The 12,108-nt window shown below is 49.2% G+C and overlaps 1 protein-coding gene across 1 annotated transcript in view; it reads right to left on the bottom strand.

The window, feature by feature from the left end:
* Positions 1 to 409: 409 nt before the first annotated feature.
* The window catches only part of LOC144783077 (uncharacterized), a 256,487-nt gene continuing 244,788 nt past the window's right edge, over positions 410 to 12,108 (bottom strand). Inside the window, exon 7 of the mRNA XM_078662244.1 lies at positions 410 to 2,124. Coding sequence (XP_078518370.1) covers positions 1,307 to 2,124 — 818 coding nt within the window. The 3' untranslated portion in view covers positions 410 to 1,306. The remainder of the gene's footprint in view (positions 2,125 to 12,108) is intronic.

Genomic DNA, 12,108 nt, shown 5'->3' with positions numbered 1-12,108 from the left:
GCTACCCGGTCAGGCCTTGGTTGAAAAGTTATCAAAGGTGACCTTGGTAAACCAGTTGGTGGGTACATCAGTAGCAAACATCCTAGTAAAGAGAATATTCTCTGTAAGATTAAGGATGTAATAATATTAGAAAAATGGCTGCTTGATGCCTCGTTACTCAGGTAAATTTGTGTTGTTAAATGTTGTGCTATAGCTGATGATCTAAAAGTAGCAAAATTGCATAGCCTGTTTAGTATTTGCTTTTGAGATCTGTGTGAACCACGCGTAATGTTAGTACAAATTAAACATAGCCTTTCACTCTTGAAACATGATTGGAATTAGTACCATTTCATTAGGTAATAGTAATAACTTTTATTTATTGTGCTACAGAACAGCAGAATATAAATAGATAGCTTGCATTGTACAAAAATGAAATTATTATTTTTGTTACATACATTTGTAAACACCCTATGACAAAGTTCATGATCCTTTTCTACACAGCTATCAACTGAAATTTTAGTTTGCAGATATGCTATTGATTAAAATAATGCCCCGCTATTAGCAAACTGTGATACATTTCATTTTCATTATCTGCATCAGCAGCGATGTATAACCTGACATACCTACATAGTTGCAATGGTAGACATTTATTATTTTAAGAACTAAGTTTTATGGTGTAAAACATTATGACAATACAAAAAAAAACAGTGTTAAAGTTTGACATACATTCATCTTCCTCATCGCTGAGTTATGAACGCACTGGTGGCATCGATTAATTGCTGCATTTTCATAGGCAATATCGGACAAAAAAAGAGTAAAGGTCAACCTATATCAGTATGGGACGCCACCCCTCCATTACTTTAATAGTTTGAGCCTTAAGAAATAGTGAACAAAGTTGAAACTCCCACTATACATCTGTCAAAATGAAATAATTAAATAATGGTGCTAGATTAGAGGCCAATATTTAAATATTCATATTTTCTTGTAATTTTATTTCAATGACCAAGTCTTAATTCTATTACTTGTTTTATAAAAGTTGTTGGTGACAAAACATTATTTTTACTTTTAGTATTTATATTTATTTTGTTCAATGCGTTCTTCAAGAACTAGTTTTAGTATTTCCAAGTATTTGTCTACTTTGGTTTCCTGAACTGTCTTTTAGTTTTATTCTTCTCTCAAAGTAGTTCTCAGCTTCCGGGACTCTCCATTTCTTTTACGTAGCCGTATTCGTCCAAGTAGGTGAATTGAGTACATCTGTGTATACAGAGGATCGATACTGAATGCGGGTGCTGGTAGACAATTATTTTGCCACTTAGAGTTTTGTTTTTCACTCAGATGTAGATTCCACAATTACTGTAGATTCAGAACAAGATTGTAGGTTTTTCTTTACTGAGGGGAAAATGAAACTGTAGGCAGATTCCTTAATAGTCTGATTATTGGGTTTAGGACCTGGCAATATATGAACATTCCTTGTTGAAGCTTTACCTCTGGGATGAAAATCTGCTGAAAGATAATGTTTTTTTTGGTGTGCAATAAGATCTCCCTTTTGACTGAATCTTTTTTCACACTCAGTGCATTGATAAGGCCTCTCTCCAGTGTGTGTTCTATGATGTCTATTGAGCACTCCTTTCTGACTGAAGCTTCTCTGACATATAGCACAGCGATAAGGTCTCTCCCCTGTATGCGTTCTTTTGTGAACAAAAAGGTTTGCTTTTTTATTAAAGCTTTTCTCACATTCAGTGCATTGATATGGTTTCAAACTAGAATTCACTCTGTTCTGTTCAGAAATATTTGCTTTCTCACAATCAACAGACGAGTATTGACTCCATGTTTGTTCTATGTTAGGCTGACACGTAAAAAGATAGTCACGACTGCCGTCCGAGTCAATTTTTTCCAATTTTGGTTCCTTAGTGGCCTTTTGCTGAAATTTTACATCTGCTGGATTATTCCTAAAACCACTGTCAGCTGGTATAGAGGTATCTCCTTCCATTGCAGACCAAATGTGGCTACTATAGTGCGCTGCTTTCGCGGATTTGTGGAGCATCTTCATTTTGGACTTTTCTGATGACGCTTTGCCTCTTGTGCTGTTTCCAGTCAATTTTGCTGAAGCTCCCACTTTAACGTTTCTGCTTAATGGCCCATCACCTGTTGATGTAATATGAGAGTGAAGTTAATATAATTCAACATTTAGAAAATGTGATACTGATGATACTAAATGGGCATCTCGCTTTTAATAAAAGTATCAAAAGTATAGTTTTCTTTACCACTGCCTATAATGTAAGTACACACCCATAGTGATTAGCCTGGCAAAGTGAAGAGTTCAGGGTTAGGTACAGTTTCTCAATACATATGCTAGTCTAGGATAGGTCATCAATAGCACAGCACTTACACAGGTTTCCTTAAAATTATGTCTGCTACTTACTTTAGTATAATAAGGTCAAAATCAAAATGCAATACCTTTCATTTACGCAATGAACCATGTCTCCCACCTCACAAGATCAACATTTAATACTAGATATTTCAAAGATGTTCTGATGACTTCCCTCCTACTCGGAATTCAGGCAAGGAGCTACTTCACTCTTAATATGTGACCTGAAGGAAACAAAATTCTGCTTAACAATTTCTTGCTGCTTATAACGGACGGTACCACCCGAAAAGCAATTCTGAATTGAGTTATTACACATTAATATTGAAATTATTACTAATGGAGATGCTTGCTACCTGTTAAGGGATCACATCTATAAAATCCTTATGTTTGGAAAACAAATGTAGGCTAGAAACATAGCTAAAAAAACACACACTTGAACTTACGGCAATAATTAGCACACTGAACTTCAAAGAAGAAATTGTAACAGTGAAGAGCTACATAAGCCTAGGGATGGACAATCCAACTATGGAACAATAAGATTTATTTAAAGGGTATAGACATGGTGGAAATCAATAAAGGTAAACTGTAACCACTGGAAACACCAAATAGTGGTAATGGAACCATTCCTGGCTCCTCTTGGATTGCTGCTGCTTGGGACAAATCAGAATACCTGAGGACAGGGATTCCAAGAATACAGGATATGTGGGTAGTGGAACTGGGAAGAAGAATCCAGAGTTTCAATCCAGTTATTTTCTTAGACATCCTGAGAAGGCCTTGGGCTAAATGTAGTCATAACTGTGTGGCTCGTCTCAGGGCAATTCGAATAATTTTTTCTAGTTCCTTATACACTTACTCAAACTGAGGACACAATCAGTAGCGGCCGACATGGCTGGTGGGTTTGGTGTGAGGGCCCACATGGGGGGGTTTCGCGGGGGTGTCGCGCGCAGGGGGGGGGGGGGGAACGCGGGGAAAGTAGTAAAAAATAATCTAACCTTACCTTTCTGCCGGCAGGGTCCCACGACTTCTCTGCTCCTGCTCTCCTGAACAGGAAGCATGCAGCCAGGCTCCCTCCCCTCAGCCAATCACAATACTGCAGGGCAGCGTTGTGAATGGTCGGGACGTCGCCCAACCAGAGGCTAATGGGGTGGCCATGTTCTCATTGCAGGCTGCAATGCAGCCTGCATGGAGAAGGCCAGAGTGTGGATGACTGATTGTGGGGGCCAGAGAGGGCCGACCAAACAGTCTTTGCGCACTCAGGAGTGGGCAAACCACTTGTCCCCTGCCCTGCTCAAAGAGCAGAGCAGCCCCGCCCACCCGCCCTCAATATACAAAGCAAACATAAAACTTAAGTTAAAGTTATTACCATTTTATGTTTTGGCTTTCTCGCACTGCGAGAAAGCAGTGGGGTGACGCTCCTCTGCCCTAGTAGAGGAGCCACCCCTGGACACAATATATATTCAGAGACTCATAAAATATTAAATACCAACTACCTCAAAGTGACCTTCGCCAGGCTAATCAGATAAACTGTACAATGGCAGATGCAAAAAGTAATGCTGTACTAATTACACATACATAGGCTGGATTGAAATTCCAGATGGCATTTTAACTAGTGGTAGTAAGGGAGTTGAAGCCTCTGGATCATTTACTCTAGGCAAGTTAGTATTTTTGGGGGGAGGGGGCTTGACGCAACCCTACACTAAGAAAAAGGCATGCTGCAACCTGCACCCAACGAAGCCTTGCAATCCCCAAGGTTCCAGTAACACTAATAATTCACAAAACAGACATTCCAGTGAGTTTCACACACTCCTTTCTCTAAACTTAAACGTACGCGGGAACTAAAGACAAGTCAATTCTCTTGTTCCTCAAATTATAAAACTGTTAGGGGGTGACCCTAATCAGAAAAGATAGGGAGTTGCGCTTGGCACTAGAAGGATGTCAAGGAAGCTTGTCCCTAAGCAGATAAGCTTCACGAATCAAAGTGCTGCCCTTTATCTCTGAACGTACATGACAATCAATCAGTCATTTGTTAAGCGCACTACATACCCGTGAGGGTCTCAAGGCGTGGGGGGGGGGGAGGTGGGGGCCGCTACTGATCGAACAGCCAGGTCTTTAGTGTCCTCCTGAAGGTCAGCAGGTCTTGGGTCTGTCGTAGGCTCAGTGGGAGGGTGTTCCATATCTTGGCGGCGAGATGGGAGAAGGATCTACCGCCGGTGGTTGTTCTTCGGATGCGCGGGACGGTGGCGAGTGAGAGGTCGGCGGAGCGTAGCTGGTGGTTGGGGGTGTAGAAGGAGAGCGGTCTGTTGAGGTAGGCTGGGCCGGTCTTGTGGAGTGCCTTGTGTGCGTGGATGAGGAGCTTGAAGGATATCCTCTTGTTGAGAATCAGTTGTGCACCACCTGGGAATGTTCGGGAAATAGCAAGTGGTTGTTATCACACCTCCATAGCAGCATGTTCTCCCACTTAAGAAGACACAAGCTTCCAGCTCTCACCGCATGGTAATTAACAGGTAGAAAAATGTCAACCGTTCTCATGAGACAAAACATTTCCCCCAAAAATTGATAATTTAAAGTTATTAGATACATGAATTGATAAAGTGGTGCGTTTCCACTGTAGCAGTCAAGGCCAGTTAGAGATAATAACAGCACAAAAGCTGCAGGATCCTGCCATTCAGTTACATATGGAAGTAATGTGAAATAGGTCTACAGAACGGATGTGTATTTATTTACACAGGTGTGTGCACTGCCAAAATAGGTTAGGGAGGCAGTCAGCCCTCCTGTAGGGAATGCTGTGAATTAGGGAAGTCACGGATTGGAATTAAAGTGACTGATGATAGGGAAAAGTCAAGTGGCTGGAAAAAGTATCATAACAGTTGTTATATTAAAGGAAAATGACCTGTAGTACGAATTACTTACCTTCGGTAATGATGTATCTGGTAGAGACAATTCTAGCCGCAGATTCCTTCACGTAGAATTATCCCCAGGCATGACACTGGATCCGGAAACTTTTTGCCACAGCATCCCTGCGCACCGGGGGCGGGGCGGCATCACGCGACTCCGCCCAGGCGTCGTCCGCGTACCTGACGTCAGCGAGGTCACATAAGCCCCGCCCCCGTGCACCCACATCAGTTTTCTTCGGAGTACTTTTCCGCACCACAACGCGGAGCCACCAGACTAAAACTGTGGGAGCATGGGAACAGTGTACAAAATAGTAGAAAAGAGGAAGACACCATAAAGAGCAGCGGAACACTGCGGTGTCCAAAGGCAGGGACAGAGGAGGAACAGGACAGAGTCCCGACCAACCACCCTGCTAGTACATAGACTGCCACCCCTCCCCTTCCCCATACACAAGGAACATGCGTCAAGGGTCAAGACACATGCAGCAGGCCTACAACCGTTATGCAGACATGGGGGGACAGCCCCAAAACGACAGGAACAACCAACCTCCCAGCCACCCGGGCATGGAGTGCCCCCCCTCCCCCCAATCCCCCTCAAGGTACAAGGGCAGGGCATGAACAGATGACCCCAAGTCAAAGGCAGCAGAGGGGTAAGACCCCGAGGAGCCAGAAGGAGAGAAGTGAGGGGAGGCAGAAATTGAAAGGCCAACCACCCCAACTTGGAGCAGCCAGAGCAGCAGTGACAGAAGCACTTCAACCCCATCCTCCAAGAGCCAAAGAGGAGTAAGGAGCAGCAACAAGACAGAGCAGCCCGGCAAGAGCAAAAGAATGCACTCACAGGAGACACAGCCCCCCACCGGGAGGCGAGTGCCGAAGACCAACTCAAGGATCCTCGCAGAACGGGGAGGAAAGGTGGGCCGTGAGGGAATCTGCGGCTAGAATCGTCTCTACCAGATACATTGTTACCGAAGGTAAGTAACTCGTACATCTGATAGAGACTACGAGCCGCAGATTCCTTCACGTAGACTAGATACCCTAGCAATACCCATGGGGAAGGAGGGTCTGCGAAAGGACACCACCAGCTATGACAGGACAAAGGTTCTCACAGGGGACCGGATCGGGCAAGGAGCCCGGTCCCTCGTAGGAAAAAGGAGCTCCCCAAGCAGAACACCACCAACCCCATAGGGACGGAGGAAGAAGAGAAAGAAGAAGCCCCCACACTCACGATCGAGGGATCAAGGGCAAGGCCAGAGAGGACTAAATACCCCACACCCCTCCAAGGCAAGAAAACTTCCACCGAAGCCAGGGGAAGAGCTCAGAGGTCCAAAGAAACAAGGGAAAAGAAGGCGAGTCCTCCCCAGACGGAAGGAAACAGGCCAGCCAGAGTGGCGCCAACAGACTGAAGCCGCCATAAGCCAGAAAAAACAGAAGCATCCCAGCCGCCAGGACAGGAGCAGTGAGGTGAGGAAATGGCCAGGCACACCACCAGGAGGGGCAGCGCACACAACCTCAAGAAGCAACGCAACATACACAGACGCCACGGAGTACAGGCACCCAAAGGCCACCAGAACTCCCCAGCAGAGCGCAAGCTATGTAATAGCTACCACTACCCCACATAGGGTACGTTAAATCCCAAGACATGGGAACCCTCTTTGGAAGAACTTCCGCAGCAGAGGAAAAAACAAAAGGACACAGGGAAACACCCCCACGAAAGGCTTGACAAGCAGCCCACGAGGAAAAAACAGAAGGCCTAATTTCAGGGTCAAGTCTGTGTAACAATTCCAGCAAAAACACACACACACAGTGAACAAAGGGCCATCCAGCAGCCAACAAGGCCAAGTCCCAGCTAGGAGGACGCACTGGCCAGAACACAAGCCCTAGTAAGAGCAACCACCCCAAAAGGGCCAGAACCAGCTCAACTCAGCAGTCACTCAACTCAGCGGTCACGGAGGAGGGGAAGAAGGAGGAGGAGGATAAGGCGGAGGAGGAGGGGGAGGACGGAGCCCTGCCAAGAACCTTTGGATGGCTGAGTCAGATGGGGCATGGAACAACAGGCTGCCATCAAACGGAAGGTCAATGAGTCGCTCCCAAATATTCTCGGGGAATACTCCGTCCCGAAGCCAAGCATGGCGACGGAAAGCGACTGAGGAAGCCATGGCCCGGCCCAGCACCTCTGAGATGTCCAGTGCGGAGCGGAGAATAAACGCTGCAAGCTCCCGGCCATCTTAAGCATGATGCCGAAAGTCCACCTGAACAGTCTCCTGGGACGCTGCGGATCTCAGAGACTCAGCCGAGTCCTACACACAGGAGGAGGCACTAGCCAGAACACACAAGGTGTTAGGGCCCGCAGGGCAGCGCTGGTCAAGGCGAACATGTTGCGCCCCCAAGAGTCCAGCCAGCGGGCCTCCCAGGACGGTGGAGTCAACAGTGGCGGCAGGGAAGGAAAAGCAGTCCGCAAAAGTGGACTGGCGGCAGAGGGTTGAAGGGAAAGACACACCGGGTCATGCGGCGCCGGAAGGTGCCGGTGCAGAAGATGTTGAGGCATCGGATCCCCTGAGGCAGGACGCCTCCAAGCTCCCGTCAAGGAAGAAAAGAGCGAACCCCCAAAGGGAAGCAAGATTTCCCTCCCACCAGAGCCCTGGTGGAGAACCTCCAAAAGAATGGTCCGCCGGAAAGTGAGCAACCGGGTCACCATGCGCAGAATGCCCACAGCCGCGGACACCGCGTGAGCAAAGGCCACACCCACCTCCGTAGGGCCCTGCAGTGGAGAAAGCAGCTCCTCCATGGGCGACGGCTGCAAACTAAGGCGGCTGTCCCCGATGCCAAGCGAGACGGGCAAGGGCCAGAACTGGAAGTCAGAAGGAACCGAAGAATGAGGGACCTGCCGCTCCTCCGACGAACACCTCTGCCTCAGAAAGGGCAGGGAGCTGCCCTTCGACGATGCCGGTGGAAAAGATACCACACAGCGACCAGTCTCCGGGGAGGACGACACCAACATACGGCCTGCCTCCGTAGAAGAAGGAGCGTCCGAAGACGAATCCGCAGCACGACCACTGCACGGAGCCGTAGAGTCCGCCGCCTGAGGCAGGACATCGACACCATCCGGTGTCGCCGGACAGGGTTCCTCCAAGTCACACCGCGCCGGGGACTGGAGTGGAGCCAAAGCCAAACTGGCCCCAGGGTGGCACCGGAACGGCGCCGACTCAACCTTCGCCGAGGCAGCTGCCTGCACGGAGGAACGAGAAGGGCCATGGGAGTGACACGAAGCCCTCCGCCAGCCGCGGCCCAGAATGTGGCGGAGGTCGCCCGGCAACCCATGTGGTAGCGCCAGGGACGATTCAACCTCCATCTCGCCCTCCGACGAGGCAGCCGCTTGTGGGGAGGGACGAGGAGGGCCTGGAGAGGGGCGAGGGGTCCCCACCCAGCCTCGACCCGGAGCGGGACGAGGAGGGTCCACCGACCCCTGTGGCTCTGCACGGTCCAGCCGCTGCCGGCGCCGTAGCGGTGTTACCTGGGCCTTAGACAGGACCACCTTGTCAAAGGACCGAGATGGGCTTGGGGATGCGACCCGAGCCCCGGTGACCTCCTGCGACACCACAGGGACCCCCGCAGGAGTGTGCGGCGAGGCAGAGGCACCATGGTCTGAAGGAGGAACCCCCGAGGGGCCGCACCCCAACAGTACCACATCCTCCAAGCCTGAATAAGAGCCAGTCGGCGCCTGGGCCACCGGCGGTGTCGCAGAGGGCCCCACGCTAGGCAAGAGATCTGCAGACGCCACAGGAGGGGAAGGAGGAGGAGACGCCAGCAAGGCCTGCAAAGCCACCGCGTATGTCTCCATCTGGACTCTCGATGCCTCAACACGGGAAACAGTGGACAGGACGACACGCAGGCCGCATCACCCGCGGAGAGCCCACGCCCCCGGCAGGCCGGAAACCAGCCCCCGGGGACAAACTGCGACACTTACCCACCGGGGAGCGACGCTCACATGACATCGGAGAAGGGCAAGGACGACAACCACGACCGTATCTGAAGCCGTCCACCGAAGCAGACCGAGGGGAAGACGTCGACCTGGAGAGACACGCCGAGAGTAGTTTCATCCGGCGCTCCCACCGCGACTTCGGCTTCAACTGTTGGTTCTCCGCACAATCAGTGGTGCTGTGATCCTCCCCCAAACACCACATACAAGTGAGGGTCCATCGCCGACATAAGACACCCACACGACGTGCAAGTCTTGAATCCCGAAGGCATTTGCACACTGCTCCACCAAAAGAAGAGACAATGGAAAGACAAGCATTTGCAATGCAATAGGTCTCGCCTTTACGCGAGTTTAAGCTATTGGCATTGGATATGACAATGCATTTTATTTATGTTTTAAAAGCCAAAACTTCAATAAAAGGCATTGTCATTTACAATGCCATTAGCTCAAACTGGCTTAAATGTGAGACCTATCGCATTGCAAATGCAAGGCACTAACGCCAGCGGGCTGGGGTTGGCTAAAGGCATGGACAACGGGAGGAGGGGCACCAGGCACCAAAGCACCGCCTGCATGCAGTAAAAGAAAGTGAAGAAAATAGTGCTCACAGTCTAAATAACACGCACCCTTTAACAAACAAAGTATAGGGGCCAGTTGCAATGGGAGGTGACAAATGAAGAGGTGGCGTTACTAAGGAGACTAACAATCCTATTTTCGAATCAGAAGTCAGCATTTCAGACGGACTGACACAAGCCAATGGCAACAAGATGAATGATGCTTTCACCTTCGAGTCTGAAACACAAAAGAGATGCAAGGAAGTGTGTATGAGAGTGGTATTTTTTTTAAAGATCACAACGAAACAGAGAGCGAACAGGGAAAAAGAAGATGAAATGAGGAGGTAGAAAACCTGTGGATTGTAGGAAGAATGACGAAAGAGGCGAACAAAGAGAGAAGGAGTGAGAAAGAGGAAAAGGGGAAGGGTGGGAGTGGAGACAGCAAGAAAGAAATGGAACAAGGAAGGGGTGAAGAGGAACAATGTAGGGAAATATGGCATAAAAGAGAGAAAAGTAACAACAAAGAAAGATAAATACATAAAGAATATTGGAAAGAAAGAACCACAGAAATATATAAAGATAAAGTACATGTAAAAGAAAGGACGAGACATAAAGATTGAAAAGCAAACTAAGGAAAAGGAAAGATAGAAGAAAGAACGGGAGGGCGACAGACAGGAAGTAAGAGACGCAGGAAGAGCTGCCTTTAGCATTTTATGGCGGGCGCTTTGTCTCGGCCCGTCAGTTCCTGCTTTCGCCCGGACAATGCCCCAGACTGAGGTGTGAAGTCCCTGGCAGGATGGAAGGAAAGGCCGGGGTGCCGAGCAGGAGGAAATTGTCCCCGGAGCCCGACTCAAATACCGGGCAGCCTCCCCGTCTCTGGAGGTGGAGGGGGCAGTGGCCCCTCTGAGGACAAGAAGTAGAACCTGCCCGGCCGGGAGGGCCGTGGTGGCGCACAGACAATGCAAGCAGTTCAGAAGATGGCGCGCAGAAGCTCGCTCCACCACAGTCCAGACAGTGGCCTGTGTCGTAGATGTACGCATTCATCTATCTGAAAGCACGTCATTAGTTAACTATTAGGATGAACGCTTCAAAAGACGAGCTTTAGCATTTGATCCCTTCGGCTAAAAAAACCACATTCGAGCACTCATCAAACAGTGATTTCAGAAGTATTGCAGCTTCTAAAACACGGACAAAATCAGTTTTATATCGCTTCGTCTGCGCCAACGTCAATGCAGTTGACAACAGCACACTGGAGACATGCCTTGTACAATGATGCTATCTATGACTGCCAAGTTTTCACCTGTGTACCTTTCGTGCCGATCACTACGCGATGCTGATGTTCCTAACCGCTACACATAAACGTTCCTAACTAAACAAGTAGAAGCACACCCTCCTACGTCACGGGAACAAAGATGTCGTCGGTGTGTCGAAATGTTGGAAGGCAGTTGACCTTAAATCTGGGGGAACAGGGTTCCAGTCTCGGCACCCACGCTCAACGTCCTGTGATTCTGGGCAAATCACTTAATCTCCCCATGCCTAACAAAAACAAGAAGAACCAACATATAAAAGCACTGCACGACTAACAAGTGTGAAATACAACATAACTGACGTCGCTCTGGAGCCTGCAGTGGAGCCCGCCCTTCCTCTCCATGACCACGATGCGGGACGTGCGGCGTCTGACGGCCCGTTTCGCGCCCCCGCTTAACCCAAACAAGTCGGCCTGGAGCTCGCCTTGGAAGAGACGCGGGAGGGCAGGAGCGTGACGCCGTGAGCGTGCACGTTGGCGTTCCCTGCGGCTCGCGCGTTCACAGACCGGTGTCTGCTCGTGCACCAGTCTGTGCCACTTGGGGAGGGAAGACAACGACAATAAGGCTCGCTGGCGGCAGCGCTTCGCGCTGCAACGCCAGGCGAGCCCTATAAAAAGGGCCCCAAACAGGCCTGTTGCACGCGGTAAAGGAAAAAACCACGTGGGCGTGCCAGGGAGGGGCTTATGTGACCTCGCTGACGACACGTACGACGCCTGGGCGGAGTCGCGTGATGCCGCCCCGTCCCCGGCGCGCAGGGATGCTGTGGCAAAAAGTTTCCGGATCCAGTCTCACGCCTGGGGATAATTCTTCGTGAAGGAATCTGCGGCAAGTAGTCTCTATCAGATAAGGGTAGCAAGTATTGAAGGAGTATGGAGCTATTTTGCGTTCCAACAGGACGATTCACAGAATCGTCCTGTTTGTGAACTCAAAAAAGGCTTTTCCAATGTACCAACCTCTATTTTGCGATTTAGTACCCTGTTACAGAATCGCAAAATGGGTTTGCGAGTCGGTATTAGGAAGGGGCTTATTTAGGACT

Source organism: Lissotriton helveticus, chromosome 9, assembly GCF_964261635.1.
Source record: "Lissotriton helveticus chromosome 9, aLisHel1.1, whole genome shotgun sequence".
NCBI classification, from domain to species: domain Eukaryota; kingdom Metazoa; phylum Chordata; class Amphibia; order Caudata; family Salamandridae; genus Lissotriton; species Lissotriton helveticus.
This window is presented reverse-complemented; position numbering and strand designations above follow the sequence as displayed.